This window comes from Phalacrocorax carbo, chromosome 3 (genome assembly GCF_963921805.1).
Source record: "Phalacrocorax carbo chromosome 3, bPhaCar2.1, whole genome shotgun sequence".
In the NCBI taxonomy this organism is placed as follows: Eukaryota; Metazoa; Chordata; class Aves; order Suliformes; family Phalacrocoracidae; genus Phalacrocorax; species Phalacrocorax carbo.
In genome coordinates, this window is record NC_087515.1 from 121,196,264 (window position 1) to 121,213,333 (window position 17,070).

Below are 17,070 nucleotides of genomic sequence, written 5' to 3' on the forward strand. Positions count from 1 at the left end.
CTGCAATGGGCAAGGACATGTTTCATTAGACCAGGCTGCTCAAAGTCCCGTCCAACCTGGCCTTGAACACTTCCAGTGACGGGGCATCCACAGCTTCTCCGGGCAACTTGTTCCAGTGTCTCACCACCCTCATTGTAAAAAATTATGTCCAATCTAAATCTACCTTCTTTCAGTTTAAAACCGTTGCCCCTTGGCCTGTCACTGCAGGCCTTAGTAGGAAGTCTCTATCCATCTGTCTTATAAGCCCTGTTTATATATTGAATGGCGGTAATAAGGTCTCCCTGCAGCCTTCTCTTCTCCAGGCTGAACAACCCCAACACTCTCAGCCTGTCCTCGTAGGAGAGGTGCTCCATCCCTCTGACCATTTTTGTGTCCCTCCTCTGGCCCCGCTCCAACAGGTCCCTGTCCTTCCTGTGCTGAGGAGCCCAGAGCTGGACGCAGCACTGCACGGGGGTCTCACCAGAGCAGAGCAGAGGGGCAGAACCCCCTCCCTCGCCCGGCTGCCCACGCTGCTGGGGATGCAGCCCAGGGCATGGTTGGCTTCTGGGCTGCGAGCGCACTTTGCTGGCTTATGTCAATTTTTCATCAACCAGTATCCCCCAGTCCTTCTCTGCAGGGCTGTTCTCAATCATCCCCCAGATTTATGGGCTGGGAGAAAAGTTTCCTCCCTACAACACAGGACATGCAAGAGTTTTACCCAGCTGCTCCTGGGGAAAAAAAAAAAAGGACAAGTGGGCAGGAGGTTGGGAGAGAGGGATTTGCCTGCTTTTATCGCTCTCCATTTCTCTGTGGCGTTAACGTTCTCACAAAATAGTCAACAGCAATATTTTGCAGTTGCAACGTGAAGAAAAGAGGTCTGTCAACCATCAAGCATGCAAAGAGGTTTCACTGCCATAGAAACACAATTTAAAATACTGGCTGTAGTTGACTCTAAATGGTGGGTTATGGAATTTGAGACAGGCAGGCTGAACTGTTGAATATGTGACCTACACTTACAGTATTTGCTTACAGGAGCATTCACGGTTTCTACTTGTTGCTGAGACCTCTCTTTTGACAGTAGTCACTAGCCCTATAATCTTCTTAGTTTCGATGAAACTGAGACCATGCCCCTTAAAAGGCTTTATGTCCCAAAGTAGCTGTCTACACTGCGCCCGTTGCATCACAGCGTCTGGTTTTTTGCAGTCTGGTGGTACCTCTGCTTGGCTGGAGGGGGAAAAGCAATTCCCACCAGGCCATGCAAGGATGCTCTGGTGGCAGCTGAGTGGAGGTTTCATGATAAAAAGAGGAGCCTGGCAGGGAGGCGTAGATATGTGCGATCCAAGGACATAGCTGGGAGCACGGATGCACCAGGCAGCACCAGTAAGGGATTACAGCTGTCGCCTTTCCCTTGCCGAGTTCCCTCGCTGCATTTTCTGCAGTAAATCGCTGCCTGTGGTGTGAAATTCCATTAATACTGCATACGGGCCCTAAAGATTGATTGGAAATTATTTGTTGCAATTTTTTTGCCCATGCTTATTTTGCTGCTGGAGCAAAAACCTTCTATGGAAACTTTTGTAAGATGTTGACTTTTAGTTATTCTTAGCTGAGGTACTTTCCAATACGTAGAGCCATTTTAGGCAGTGCCGTACCTGCTAACAAAAGCGGTTGAATCCTAAATTCAAAGCTTACTTCAGCTCTTTCCCTTGGATCTGGATGAGTGACCTGATGGTATTCAGTGACTACAATAGGAGAGCTGAAAGTCCCGCATGGCTGCAAACTTAGCTGAGTGTTGGTGGGTATTTTGCTTTGTTCAAACTTATGAGACACAGGAAAGAGGGAAGGGGAACCAACAGAAGTGGGAATGAACCCCTGCAATCTCCAAGTACTGGGCCCCACACTGCATAGCATAGGTTTGGAGATCAAAATACCAAAGAGGAAGCCTGGTTTTCTCATTAAACCACAGAACTGAGTCTAGTTTCTTTTCCTGGCTTGACGGATGACTCCTACTGTGGTCTCAAATCATTTCACCTCTTTATGCTTCAAAACGGGGATAGTAAGACACCCACTAAGTGGCTACGTTGGAAGCTTCAGTCAGAAGTGAAAAAAACAACCAATGTAAATATTTCACTGGAGCACTTTGAACTGTTTTACCAGAGTGGTACAGCTGGTTGTTTCCTTCATCAGCAAATGAAAATAAATAAGAAATTTGTCTCTGAAAATTAGACATTAAGCCTACAGTGCAAGCACTGACTTTATTCTGCCCATTTATGTGTTGCTTCAATCCATCACTGTATTAAGCATTTTAGATTTCAGACTGGCCTGTGTCTCACAAGCCAAGATAGGCTCTGCCTCCTGACACCTTCTTGCAAGTGTTGCAGTAATTTAATAGACTAGAAGTTATTTATGAACACTGGAAAGGGTCTATCCCCTTATGTACATGCACCTCGTAGTCTGACATCTTGATTTCTTCATGTCATCATATTAAAAAAACCCAGCCTTTGGGGAGCATGAATAAATGACACAGATATGCATCATCGGAACAGATGCTCAGTATTGAGGGTGATTTATTTTAATTAGTCAAATGTCATTTGAAAAGTTTTTACTTTGTAACTGGCTTTGATTGCTGTGTGCAAAGCTGCTGCCATTCCGGGTCTCACGTAATTCTCCCCTTTTCTTTCCCTCACCCACACGTCGGTGCCAGGCGGCATGGAGTCGGGTGTCACGCTCGCTGATGTCTGGTGTTACATGTCCTTGCTTGATAACTGGAACCTCGTGTCCCGCATGACAGTCCCAAGATGTCGACATAACAGTCTGGTGTACGATGGGAAAATTTATACCATTGGAGGGGTCGGTGTGGCAGGCAACGTTGACCATGTGGAAAGGTAAAAAAAGAAAAAAAACAAAACCATGCTGTTTGCTGGAGCTTTTTCTTCATGCTATGCTAAAGGACCATTTCCCTTTTAAAGGATACATCAAATGGGCTGTATGTTAACATAAGCTTTTATAGCAGCTAAGAAAAGAAGAAACTATGAAGGATTAGATTTCTTTTTAAAGCTTCAGTGGAAAGCATTGTTTCAAAACCAAAGACGAAAGAAGCCGCCAGTTTGTTTGTCGGTTTGCTCGGGGGAAGGAAGAGAAGAATTAAGCTTCTTTGGACATTTTACACAGATTATACAATGAACTAATAAACTTCCTTTGAATTTAGTACTGATGAAAGTATTTACAGACTGCAATAATCCTTTTTTTTTTTAAACCCAAAAAAAGCAACAGCAAAGTAAGTTTCTCACATGCGCTCTCCTGGTAAAGCACCTCAGCCTTGACCTGGCTGGAAGGAAGAGCCTCCCTTTGGTGGTCTTGGCCTGGGGCTGGGACCTACCAAGCTCTGAGTAAAACAGCCAGTAAATGGAAACAGTTCTGAATTCCTGGCTGAGAGGGGCTGAACAGAGATGGGAGAGAATGGAAATGTCTCTTTTCAAGAAGCCTCCAGATATAAAAGTTTTCGTTTTCTCACATGGAACTTAAAAAAAAAAAGAAACAAAGGAAGGAACAAAAGCACAAAAGAAACATTTCACAAAGTAGAATTCCAAAACCAGCTAATTTCATGTCAGCCATAACATTCAATAAAACCATAAATGTTGTATGCACATCAGTGTTTTCATTGAAAAATAGAAATGCAATATAAAAGAATATTCCATTCCAAAAAGATCAGTACAGCCCTAGCCTTACCCAAACACTTAAAAATGCGTTGTGACAGTAGATTAATGATACATCTTTGTGAAATGTTTTTCCTTGGTGAATCTGGCAACCAAAAATAGGAGGTTTTTTTTCTTTTTGTCAGTTTTAAGTGCTGAATTTAAATAGTTCTTCAGCAACAGTTTGAAGCAGGCAGTTCCCAGTAAAAGTTGCCTTAACAGGCAAGCCAAAAAAGGATAGGTCTTTAAGAAAGACTTGCAAAAAAAAAAAAACCACTTTTTTTCAAAAGGTTAGGATTTAAGATGCTGTCAAAGTATTATTTCTGGATTTTGGTGCTGCAACTTTTATGTTCCATTTATGCAGGGGGTGTTTCTTTTTTGTTTAAGTAGATAACATAAATACTGAATACCAAAACCTGTATTAAAAGATTAAATAATGTTTCAAAGTCAAACGCACAGGAAATTAGGAAATGCCAAAAATAAAGCTTCCGTCTGCGGGTCTGCTTTTTGGTACAATCTTCAATCATGTGATCACTTTTTTTTCCCAAAAAAATTTCTGCCTAATTCAGCGCATGGGACAGACCAGTTTGGGGCATGTATGCATGGCCAGGGAGATCCTGTCTGGTGCTGAGTGACCACCATTCACATCTAGTTTTGTGTTCCTCTGTGTTCACAAATTCGGCACTAGTTTGCGTAGGAGACAAGGATGTGACGAAAGGAAAGGATGCGTGCCATGCAACAACGTCTGCAGGTAGCCTCCCCTCCCAGGCCAGGCATGGGCTGGAGAACTGACGTCGGTGATGATGCTCTCAGCAGGTCAGGGAGATGCAGGCAGTGAAGGATGAATGATGAATAATAGCAGTGAATGCAACATGTGAGCGTGGCTTCCATCCGTACTCTGAGCTTAAGGTGGGCACTGCCTTTGCTTTGGGACTTACTTTGAAGAAAATCTCCCCATTTTATGCAGATTTTTTTTCTGATTTATGAAGGTATTTGTCCTGTAATTTAAGTCAGTAAATTTTTAACTAACAGAAATGTTTTTGTGAACATGGGTGGGAGCGAGCCCAGGAAAGAGATGCAGTCTTTCATTCCCTCTCTCAGTGAAGAGGAACATCAAAATAATGCTATTGCAGATAGGTGTCTTGACAGATGTCATTGTTTGAATGATCTCTTTTAATTTTTCCCAGAGTCTCATTTCTTTCTCTGCTCTGATTCACATGGTCTCTTTTTAACAAAGCATCCAAAGCATCAGTCAGTTGAATCAACCCCAAATCAGGCAAAGTCTCCCCCTCTCCTTCCTTCTCATCTCAGTCACCCAAGCCCTTGCCACAAATGACACTACAGCCTGCAAAGTCACGCTCAAGCCCTCAACACACCCCGCGTGGCTCAGTGAGAGCAGCCGTGTTGGTTTTCAGTTGTAACAAGCCCACCAAGAGACTTTTATGTGGGAAAGGAGCAGATTTCCTCCCTATCATTTCAGTGCATGCTGTCTCGACCACAATAAGGATGTCTTGTCATGGGGATTTGCTAAATGCGCGGTTATAATTAATCTGCTATTGTCTATGAAGTGACTTGTGAGACGCAGCCATGGAAAAAGTACAGCATGGCCTCTTGTGGGTTATGCCAAGAAATGAGAGAGGTTTGGGGATGTTTCCTTTTTTATTCTTTGTATTAAATTGACAGTGAGGCTGGCAGAAGTAAAATGTGACATGGCTGAAGCTGTGTGTTTTGGAAAGGATGTTTCAGGGTCTGCTGTTAGAAATGCAGGTGAGAAAAAGCTGGCCCTCGTAGCTGTATGGAGCGAAGTCAGGCCTTTTCAGACAAAAGCATTTCCCATTTGGACCAGACAGCTAATTTGTGCAACTGTTCAGGAATTTAAATCACTGTACCCATTTTTGCAAGCAATGAGGCTTTCTGAATTTGGGTTGCAACTTTAAAATAAAAAAAAAACATTAAAATACAAAGTAAAGCCACTTTAATTGCTCAGTTATGTGCGGTCATAAGTGTGGTTAATACTCACTTCTTGACTTTGCCCTCTCTTTCTTTTCACTCCCCCCTCAAGAGCTACAAGCGACAGGCCTTCTCCCACCATATTTCTGTGTGGGCTGCACATTCCTCTTCAAATATTGTGTTGCTTTGGATGGGCTTTTTATCTTTTACTTGTGATACCATCTCTCAAGAGGGTGGAAACCTCTCTGTCATTCCAGCATGTCTTACAAAAGGACTATAGTAAAATAGTAAGGTGATGCCAAAAATTACATTTACCTCTGAGGTTAACATTTTTCCCCCCAGTGCACGCTCTTGGGTTTTGGCTTGTTTTTCACCCCAAAGGAGGCATCTGAGCTTATAGCCCTGTTACCCACCCAGATGGAGGTACGGGGGCTCATCCAGGCCTGATGCATGATGCGGTCCTGGGCTGTGCCACCAGTGTGAAGGGCAACGCACTGGACACCTTCCCTCGCTGGGCCACCTGCCACCTCCCCTCGTTCACGTGCAGCTTATCTTCCCCAGCCGCATTTTGCTTTCTGCTTGCTCAGTTAGCTCAAGCATGACCATGCCCAGCTTTGGCCAGGATTCGATGCGTATTCGCTGGCATAGTGGAGGGCATGTCTCCAGTGCAAAGTGACTTACCCTGACCTCACCAGTTAGCAGCCCCAGAGCATGTAGACGACGGAGAAAATAACATCTTCTCCCAGTTTCCTCTTGTTCTCCACCTGTTTTTCCTGGAATTCTTGGAATATTTCTTCCTAAGTGGTTAAAATCTTACAAAGACAGGTTTATTGCATTTAGTTTTTTAAAAACAGATGTCAGACCATTTTATCTATACATGCTATCACCTGACTGCACCTAATACATCTGCTGCACCATTAGAAAGCATTAAAGCAAGTAGGGAACACTGGATTCCTAATGATTTATGGCATCAGCTCCTGTGCTCCTGTCTCCTTGCTTTCGGTTGTGTTACTGATGCTGAAGGGCACAGCCTAAACCAGAAATGCTGGTGCCGCTTAAATCAGTGGGTGTTTTCCCATCAACTTCAATAGAGCTGAGATTTTTTTTACCCTTTATCTGCCATTTGTCTGTAAAGAGGCAGTAAAAACTCTGGCTCGATGGGTAATATTACAGGTCTATCACAAACAGACGAGTAGGAGTAATTCGTTACTCATCTTAAAACAATATGCATGTGCCAGAGGGTCTGATTTATAAGCCCATTTTTGTGGCTGTAGATGGGTATCTATTCAGGGAGAGTTATGGTTTTGGAATGAGCGTTTAGGGAAATAGCGGCACGACTGCAGGTCTCCATCAAGCCCCTCTGGAAAGTTTCTGTGTGACAGGGAGCGAGTCATTAGGTGTTAGGCGAGATGGTATTACACTTCTGTCTTCTTCTGAGCTATGAGTTGTGTTGGGAGGCGGTGAAATGAAGTGGAGCCACAAACTAGTTTTTTAGGTAATGGATGGGCCCTGTAATATATGCAATTTGAGAGCCGAGAAGACTGCGTATGCTGACATGACAATGTATGTGACTAAAAGTGTGGCAATGTGGGTGCTTTGTGGTTATTATCTGTTTGAAGGACAGAAGAAGATGAATCCCCTTGACCTGACATCACTTTTACAATAGGGTTGTCTAAAATTGGGAGATTACTTTGGCTGGCAGTGTGTACTTGGAAGACAGTCTAAAAAAAGTCAATGTAAAAAATAAGCTTTATAAGCTTTAGAAACTGCTTCAGAACCTACTGTTTTATTGATGTCTTAAGAAAATTAACTGTATAGCCTTGTCCAAGGATAGTTTCTTAAGCTCCTCAGAACAGTCAGAAGAAAATAAAAACAGGCAAAAAATAGTAATCCATTAATGTGATTTTAAACAACATGTGAATCATCTGAAGAGCAGATCAATATGACACTGTACAGGTTTATTTTAAATAGCAGCTTTCCAGCAACAGATTTAAATAATATATAAGGAACTGGAGGGTGCCTGTCTGTAAGCGAGTGACCATGATGTAAAGATTTTATAATGTGAATAAATGAAGATATTCATAAGGTTCTTTAACCAAGAAGGAGATAAATTAAAAGGCTGAAGAGGAAAAAAAATACTGGTTTTAGGTACTGAAGATAGTAAAAGTCAAGAAGGCAGAGAGGCAACCAGCGCAGCTTGAAATGAAGGGGTTTCTGCTGTTAATGCTGAGGTGGTAGGAAAAGAGCAAGAAAGGAGGCGTTGAACGAAATGAGTGAAACAGGAGGAGGATCAGGCCCACAGATCAAATCCTAAGAGCGGAGAGTGTGAAAACTAGCAAGGTTATTTCTGCGCGTGCTCTCTTCAAGCCTGGGCTGTATTTTCTGCTGGGTTCACATAATTTGCAGTATCATGGGTATATAAATAATACATAAACCAGAGGATGGTGACTGCACAGGGGTCAGGTGAGACAACGGTGCTCAGTGCACACGGAGTGCCAGGCGGGGACACGCATGTCCTGCGTGCATGGAAAGCCTGGTGTTGGGAGCACGGCAGGGCCGTGGACCGCAGGGTTGCGGGGACTGCTCTGGGGACAGAGGAAAGCGTGCAAGGGCATCTGTGTAAGACCGCATGTGAGTCCATAGCATGCAAGGACTGCAAAACCAGGCGTCAGTCACATGAAGGGAGATGTCCTTGAAGTTTCAAGTTCAGTAAATTGAGTGGGCTTGGTAGGCCCATAGCCAAGGACCGGCGTGGACACACTGGGACTGGAGGGAGCAGTGGAGGAGAGGGAAGAAAAACCTTTGCTTGGCTCGAAGCCATCTCCCATTAAATCTCCATCTACGGCTTCAAACAGGGGAATCAAATGCAAAGCTTGCCTAATGGAAAGAGATCAAAGTGATTATTCTTTAAATCAGTTCCCTCCCTGCTGGCCCTTGAGCAGAGCTGCTGTTAAGGGCAGCCGAGGAGCCCCACTAGCACTAGTGGCAGTGGAGTGATGGCAACGCCGGAGATGGCACGACAGATGGAAAGGCCCTAGGGCAGAGAGGTAAAGCAGGTGTCATTAGTTCCTGTCCTGGAAGGTTACAAAAATTCAACTTTATTCATTTTTAAACCAATTTAGTTAATCTGGTGCAAATCCTTGTGTGAACACGTTAAGAGCCAACTTGAGATAGACCAAAATGATGGAAACCTGCCTTGCAGAGACTTAAGGAGCTTACACTACTTAGTTTATCCCATAGAAGGTGAAGAGGTGATTTGATTATTTTCTGCAAGTCCATACATGAAAGAGAGTGATTTGATAGCAGACAGCTTTATAATCCAACAGAAAAGAGAAAAAAAACAACTTACTTTCTGGTCAGTGGGAGCTGAAGCAAAACAGAGACTATAAATCAGGTCTACGGTTTTGAAAGGAGGGAATGAACCAGAGGAAAAAACTCCTGGGGGATGGAGGGACTTGATGGACAGGTATCAGGAAGTCTTGAAGGCACGAAATTTTCTTCTTCAGCCCCAGGGGTAAGTTAGGCACTTACTTAAGGGGATTGCTTCACTGAGCAGCCTATGTAAAACCCACGTTAGATGCCTGTGTTAGGTGGACAAGGACTGGCTTCTGGTTCGCTGATTTTTTAAACCAACTGACCCTCAAGACAAGAGTAGTTTTTTAAGCTGCCCCACTTGCACCTATCTCCAGTAAATTTGCAGCCTTTGGCTTTCAGCAGATGAAGTGAAACTGGTCATTTTTGTTTCCTGGTGGCAGATGAAGGAGGATAGGAGAAAGAAAGATTAGTTCTGTCATTGTAGACCATAAACAGAGAGCAGCAAGTGGGTGAGAAATAGGGTCGAGGGGACCTGAGGTCCCAATAGTGAAATTCATCCAAAAGGACAACTCTTTTTGCAACTTGAACCTTTCTCCAGTATTTCTATAGATGTGCTCCTCAGCCACTCCCAGCCCCCAGCATATGTGAAGGATATAACCCCTCCTTCCCAAAATCTTGAGGATCAGAAAGTCGTTGGCATGAACATATCAGTCTTGGGAACTGTGGTCGCCGGGTACTTCTGCCAGTGCCGGGGAAGGGAGCACGGCTGCTCACCGTCCCATCTCGGACCACTTTGACTGGCCACAAATGTTCCTGGTGCTAGGTCACAGCGGATGGTATGAGACAGTAAGTATCAGGTGACAGGTATAATTTATAGCTTAGAAGCTAAGGAACTAAAAAGGCACATTAGGTCAGTTCTTTTCAGCTCTGTGTCTTTGCACAGTTTCTAGCTAGTTATAACCAATTTCTTTACCAGCTTTTAATTTACAGTAAGACATCAACAGTTAAATTACCAAACCCCAGATTACTACAGTTAACCAAGTGTAACCCAAAAACAGCATATGAAACTTTATATAATGCAGCATTTTTGTATATCTGCTAGGATGGGTGTGAGTGCTGCCGCGAGTGCTGTGGGCAAACGCAGGAGCTGCAGCATATGGTGTCTCACCTGGAGGAGCTGCTTTTGCAAATCTGCATCTGCAGGCTTGAGTTTGGTACCAAACATTAAGAATCAGCCCAGTATAGGTGTGTCACCTTGAATGCTCCCAGCGCCATGTTGTTTAATCTCGTTATATTTCTCCCCTTTGATCACTTTGTTGTAGATGAATTTAATTTCTCAGTAACTAATTTACAGCATTGTACAAGGCAGTTCTCCATGCTCATTATAAGGGACTTTCCTCATCTTTTTTAGTTAAAGTTTGCCTCCCTCCTGCTTTTGCTTCATTTTTAATGAATGTGTTAATTACTTTCGGTTATATTACTTGGAAACTCATTAACGTATTTTCATTAAGAACATTATTTTGCGCTGTTTCCACCACTTATATCTTTTGTCCCTTTTCCCCAGGTTTGGGCAGTGAGACTTTGAGTGACATGTCGCAGAAGGAGAATTCCCCTATCGCTAAATCTTTTTTTACAGATGGGTTCATGGTCATGGATTCATTTCATGTCTGCATATTGCATATCTCTAATATTAAGAGCAAAAGCCCTGAACGGGTGATGACGGCTTCTGTTCTTGCAGTCAACAATTCTGAATAATCACTATGCAGGAAACTCCTATTTGACTGAATGTGCCATTACATGGAAATACAGAAGCCTAAAAAAAAAAATCACATTATTTTCCACTGTCTCCAAGACTCATTTTAGAGCAGCTATTTGGATCCCTGCCATATTATCTTTAAAAAAAAAAAGATGGCTGTACTTGTGACATTGTCTAAACTGAATCTTCATCTGTGGATTATTAACTGCACATCCCTTATGGTCAATGGCTTAATTAAATCAGATACTGATGACCTTAAAACTAATTTAGCATTTTCATGCATACTCTTTTCTGTTTGCTTCATGTCAAATATGGATGCAATGGTGAAATCTTATTCCAGCATTAACGTTTGCAGCTTCTTGCAATGAAGCACAGTAGTTTGGTTTCACAATGAAAATTAAATGGAAGCAACTTATTCTGGCACAGCACATGCATTGCTGGTCAGTTAGCTAGAGTAAAAAGAGCTATCGTGTTGCATTATGTTGCAGGTGAGATGTGTTCCACAAGCTGAACAACTCAAGTATATTAACGGCTGTGGTTGCTATCACTGCACTGATTTGCAAGAATAATCATAGACTGTCCTGAGCTGGAAGGGACCCACAAGGATCATCGTGTCCAGCTCCTGTCCCTGCACAGGACAGCCCCAAATTCACACCATGTCTCTGAGGGCCTTGTCCAAGTGCTTCTTGAATATCGCCAGGCTGGTGCCGTGATGCCTCCCTGGGGAGCCTGTTCCAGGGCTCCACCACCCTCTGGGGGAGGAACCTTTCCCTAATGCCCAACCTAACCCTCCCCTGGCACATCTCCCTGCCATTCCCTCGGGTCCTGGCGTTGGTCACCAGAGAGGAGAGATCAGCACCTGCCCCTCCTCCTCTCCTTGGGCAGGAGCTGCAGAGCGCCATGAGCTCTGCCCTCGGCCTCCTTTTCTCCAGGCTGAACAAACCCAGGGACTTCAGCTGCTCCTCATAAGGCTTCCCCTCTAAACCCTTCACCAACTTCGTGGCCTTTCTTGGGACACTCTCCAGTAGCTTTATACCCTTAATATACTGCGGTGCCCAAAACTGCACCCAGCACTCGAGGTGAGGCCGCCCCAGCGCGGGGCAGAGCAGGACAATCCCCCCCCTCGCCCGGCTGCGATGCAGGGCTCGGTGCCCCCCAGGGCACGGTTGGCCCCCTTGGCTGCCAGGGCACGCTGTTGGGTCGTGCTCAACTTGCCATTGACCAGAATCCCCAGGTCCCTCTCCATGGCTGCTCTCCGTTGAATACTATTAATAGAAATTAATTAGTGGAAGACATCTCAACAAAGACGTCCAGAGTTTCTTTAGCTGGGACTATGAGATTTGAGAGGCACATGCAGAAAACAGTACCAGCTTTCTCTGGGCTTTTCTCAATGGTTTAAGAGCTTAGAAAAAGCATTAATTGCACTGTTTACCAAGTGGCTGAATTTATAGGATGTTAGAAAATACATTTCCACCTCTGCTTTTCTTCTGCTTGTCAATCTGCCTTTCTGTTATATCCCAGCCTGCTTTCTCTGTCTGTCTATCCCGTCTTTACTGTTCACCCAGCATTGCGCCATCTCAGCTCACTCCAGTTGCTGTCATCCTAGGTACGATACGATAACCAACCAGTGGGAGACCATCGCTCCTCTGCCAAAGGCTGTCCACTCTGCCGCTGCAACCGTTTGCGGTGGGAAGATCTACGTCTTCGGTGGGGTGAATGAAGCCGGACGAGCTGCAGGAGTCTTGCAGTCCTACATCCCTCAGACTAATTCGTGGAGTTTTATAGAGTCTCCGATGATTGGTAAGGGATGCGTGGTGTCAGAGTAAACCCATATTACAACAGAAATTTCTGTGCTACAGGTATTTCAATGCCTTTGCAGAAAACAAATGAGTTGGGGGTGAGGGGCGATATGTTTACAACAGATTGACAGGAATGCATGGTATATTATACCAGAGACACAATTATCTGGATCTTTACTGAAGGCGATTGTCACTCTTTAATACAGCTAGTTATCAGCTAGAAGTGATGAGTTCAAAGTAGAGGAGAAAGGAAAGCAGTTATTAGGTATGGACAACTAGTAATTTTAGATCCAAAAAATCGCAAAGTGCAGTGAAACTTCATCCTGGCATCGTGTTGCTCCATGCAGTTTTACAACACTGCTCAGTTAATGGGTTATTACTCATGGGTTTGTTAAAATGCCTCCTGTCCCATGGGAAGTGACGGTCATTCTTAACTGGGATTTACCAGTGGTGTCCAAAGGCATATGTGCTTCAGAGGCTGAAATCTCCGAGACATGTAGATTATTAAAACTGTGTTTATTAGTTTATGATGCCCTTGTGCTCACTGAACACATCACATGTTACAGATCAAAAAGCCAACCTCAGAGGTACAGACTTCCTTCCAAAATTAGGGTAGTGCTCAAAAGATGGCAACTTATTTGCTTTCCATGGTGATTTGCACCCTGAGTGTTTAGGCTGCTTTTGAAAATGAGGTTTAGCATTCAGCTTCGTGAGGACATTACTGCAGGGTGACAGCTGACTTGGGCCACCTGCTCTGTGCTGGGTGGCTGTGGGCAGCCTTTGATCTGGCTGTATTCAGGTGGCCAAAGAAACAGCGCTCATACAGTCATCACAGAGAAGCTGCTTTGGGGTGGTTTGCTTTTGCATCCTAGAGTCGTAAAATCATAGAACCATAGAATGGTTTCAGTTGGAAGAGACCTTTTAATGGTCATGTAGTCCAACCCCCTGCAATGAGCAGGGACATCATCAACTCAGGTTGCTCAGAGCCCCAACCAACCTGACCATGAACATTTCCAGAGATGGGGCATCTACCACCTCTCTGGGCAACCTGTTCCAGTGTTTCACCATCCTAAACCTCTTAGTCGCATTGAAACTGTGACATGAGGTGCTTCATTTAAAACAAAAAATCATGGTCTCAGTATTGAGCCCAGTAAAGCAATAAGAGTAGCAAGTAATAAATTATAGAATTACAGTTATAAGGTGTTCAGGTAAGGCCTAAGCATATTCAGAAAGCTAAAATAAGCTGCTCTTACTATAGCTTGTTATAATTACTATGACTCTCTTCTTGGGGTTCCCTAGTAGGTCAGGTCATGAGGAGCTGGTACAGCCACAGCTGTAGCCTCCCCTGTGCAGCCAGTGCTGCTGCTTTCTGACTCCCTTGCTGCTGTTTGTGTTCAGCCTAACATAACATGACATGCATATGATGCAGCATGAAGAGCCCAGCGGGAGGGCGTTAACCGGCAAAAGTCATGTTTATGTAATACAGCAGTGCAAACAACCCTATTGCCTGGCTTTTTCCATCACATGGCTACAGCTGCTGCTGTTCATTTAATCCACTGACTGACAGTATGAGGTTTTCCTGTACTCAGAGCGTATTGCAAAAATGAATGCATTATGCAAAGAGGTATTCCTTTTCCTTACCAAAATAGTACAAGTGCCACAGGAGCTAAGAAATCATTCCCTGGGCTCATTATACTGTCTAGCAGGCATCAACACCATGCGTGCTTGGAAAAAAATCATCCAAACCATCCAGAGTGGGTTCGTCATCCATTGTTGTAATGGACATGTACTATTATTTCCTAACAAAAATACATGAAAGATACCAGTGAAGTTAAAAGATGGTATTTATGTTTTGGTGTAGGCAAAGTTAATTAGTTAAGCTGAAGGCATTAAAATACATGATGAAGTGCGTAGTTGCTCTGTGTCTTTGCTGGGAAAGGTATAACATAAATTTATTTGCAAATAAAGTAAGATAACAGAGCCTGAAAAACTGCACCCCAGTGGAGAATGTCTGGGAAACTGAACTGATGGGATGCCTGATCTTCACTAACAGGCTGTGGGAATACCAGGAATATACCTTAATTTCTCCAGCTTTACAAGCACCTTAGCATCACCTGTATTTATAAAGTATCCCTCAAGAGTAGATGCTATGCCAAGTGCAGTAGAGTCAACATTTATTTAAAAAAAGAGGGAGTAGAAGGAGTCTTGGGGTGCTTTTACAAAATGGAGCTTTGATAAAGCCTGAGCTGATCACTGCGGAGGTGCCTTTGACAGCCTCAGAACGTTTTTGTGTTGTTTTGTGAATTCTTAACATGTCCTTCTGAGCTAAGTCAACTGAGACATCTGACGGCGAGTTGTGTTGGTTAAGGTCACCCCAGAGATCAGTGAAACTTGTTTGACCTCAGATAGGACAACAGATTATTTAAAAACACCTCAAGCATGCTCAGATATGCAACAGTAGATGCAGGTATTGAAAGCAGCCAAGGTGTCTAGAGATTTTTAGACCAATAGTACCTGTTGCAAGTCACTGTGGTGTTTCAGGACAGTGAGTTGAACACGCTTGAACCCAACTGGTCCATCCCTGTGCCAGCCTAAGACAAGGCAACACTGGCATCAGCCATGGCAAGGGGGAGGGTCATTTTTTGGCTAATCTGAAGGGAGGTGAGGCAGGCTGGAGAGTGACATCCTGTCTGTGCAGAGGAGATCTGGAGCGGGGACCGATAGCGTGTCCACACGCATCAGCCCTTGCTCTCATCTGCCTGGATTTCTTCTAGGAATAAGCAGTGAATTCACTCCCAGTTTCTATTTATTCTTTAGCCTTTACCTGCCAGGAGGTGTTGGGACGTGGATGCCTGTGTGCAGTAGGTATGACACTAGGCTCACCAACACATTGTACATGGATGCTTTGGTAGCCTTCGGGCAGGTATTGATTGCACACATCCATGTTTGGAGAGGAGAGGGTCTTTCTCAGTGCCCCATCCTTTGCCTCGCCTCTGTCCCCCCCACCTTTGGAGCCAGCAGATGTTCCTGCAGCAGCACAGCCCACAGCTTGATGTTACTGGGCTTTCACAGTGCATGTTTTTTGATAAACCACCTTGCACATCCCCTTCTTGTGCTTTGAGCTGTGAGAAGTGTGCTGCTGTTGAGCCAAAGTCCTACAACAGTAAATGAACCCAGGCTGCATTCTTGCAGCTCCTGCCTTTCCATTTCTTGCCAGGCTGTCCTATACAGCTCTGCTAAAAATGTATTTCATGCCCAGCTTCCTGAGGTTTGTCGTATTTAACAAGATGGCCATCGACATGCTGAAGTCCGTGATTGTAAGTAAGCCTAATTATCTTGTCACTGCCTTTTAGTTCACTTTGTGCCTTCATGCCAGGGCACTAAAATATACCTTTTTTGATACCCTGAACTGTCAATGTCTGTACCTGTGGAATTACAAGTTTTTATTATGTTTCTGGATTGTAAGAAAACCAATGTCTAATCATCACCGCTATTAAATTTTAAAATCTGGTGAGAACTGTGGGAACACAGAGGTCAAAGAACTATGAGCATTTCTGGTTCCTAATCCAAGTATCTAGTTCATCACCACACCATTTAATCCTGCAGTGATATGTCCAACCAAAGTGTGACAATCACAGAATTAAGAATGGAAGAAATATCTGGAAAACAATATTAGCAGCATCTGTCCATTTTTACTGCACAGTCCCATGGCTTATGTTGGTTAAAATACATATTCATTGCCATGAACTTATTTTTGGACATTACAGGAAAAATCAGATGTATGTCTTGGCCCTCTCCCTAAGGCCAATACTTTGGTACCCATGTGTGGGTTTGGCCGGGTCTCACCTAGAATTCTCAAGGCAATGAGTGTTTCGTCTCATACTTCAAAGTATTTTTGTTCCCATGACTAGTTCTTAGTATTTTTTCCACTAGTAAGCTTAAATTTTACTTTCCTTTGTCTCACCCATTTCTCCTCTGTATATGCCATATCCTCCATTCAGACTGGATTTTTCCACTCCTTCATGTGCTCCCCCTACATATACTTTCTCTGCGCTCTACCCAGCAAAGTCAGTATTTCTGTGTCTGCCCTTCATCAGATGTCCTCCCTTTCACTTCCTACCTCCGCTTCACCTGGGTGGCTGTGCTTTGTCCAACTCTCTTCAGTTCATCAACATTTTGGCTGTAATTTTGATGCTGAAACTGCCCCGCCATGGCAGGTGGAGCCTTCTGCTTTGGCACAGGCGATCTCCGCCACACATACACAAAAATGCACCGTTTGCAAGTGAGGACACTCAACTTTGGGGTCTCTGAGGAGGGTTTGCCCAAGGGTCGTTGGGGAAACCATAGGGCCCTGCACCTGGCTGCGTAGTTATGAGAAATCAGCCAGCCTGAGAGCTCCGTGCCTGAAGGGCTGACATCCGAGACCCTGCTGTTAATTGCAATATCTGCACTTCGGCCTCACGAGCTATGTTAAGGATCAGACTGCAGTCTCCCGGCTGCTGTGGGATGTTATCCATTTCTATGCCATTCTTGAGCTTGTCTGCATAGTATTCAGGGAGGGGGAAGGGCACTTACTATT

The 17,070-nt window shown here is 44.2% G+C and overlaps 1 protein-coding gene across 5 annotated transcripts in view; it reads left to right on the plus strand.

Annotated features, from left to right (window-relative positions):
* Positions 1–17,070, plus strand: part of KLHL29 (kelch like family member 29) — a 415,004-nt gene that overhangs the window by 379,946 nt on the left and 17,988 nt on the right. For all 5 annotated transcript variants that reach the window (XM_064448128.1, XM_064448133.1, XM_064448132.1 and 2 more), the window contains 2 exons: positions 2,681–2,861; positions 12,299–12,492. In XM_064448128.1, the coding sequence (XP_064304198.1) occupies positions 2,681–2,861; positions 12,299–12,492 (375 nt within the window). The remainder of the gene's footprint in view (positions 1–2,680; positions 2,862–12,298; positions 12,493–17,070) is intronic.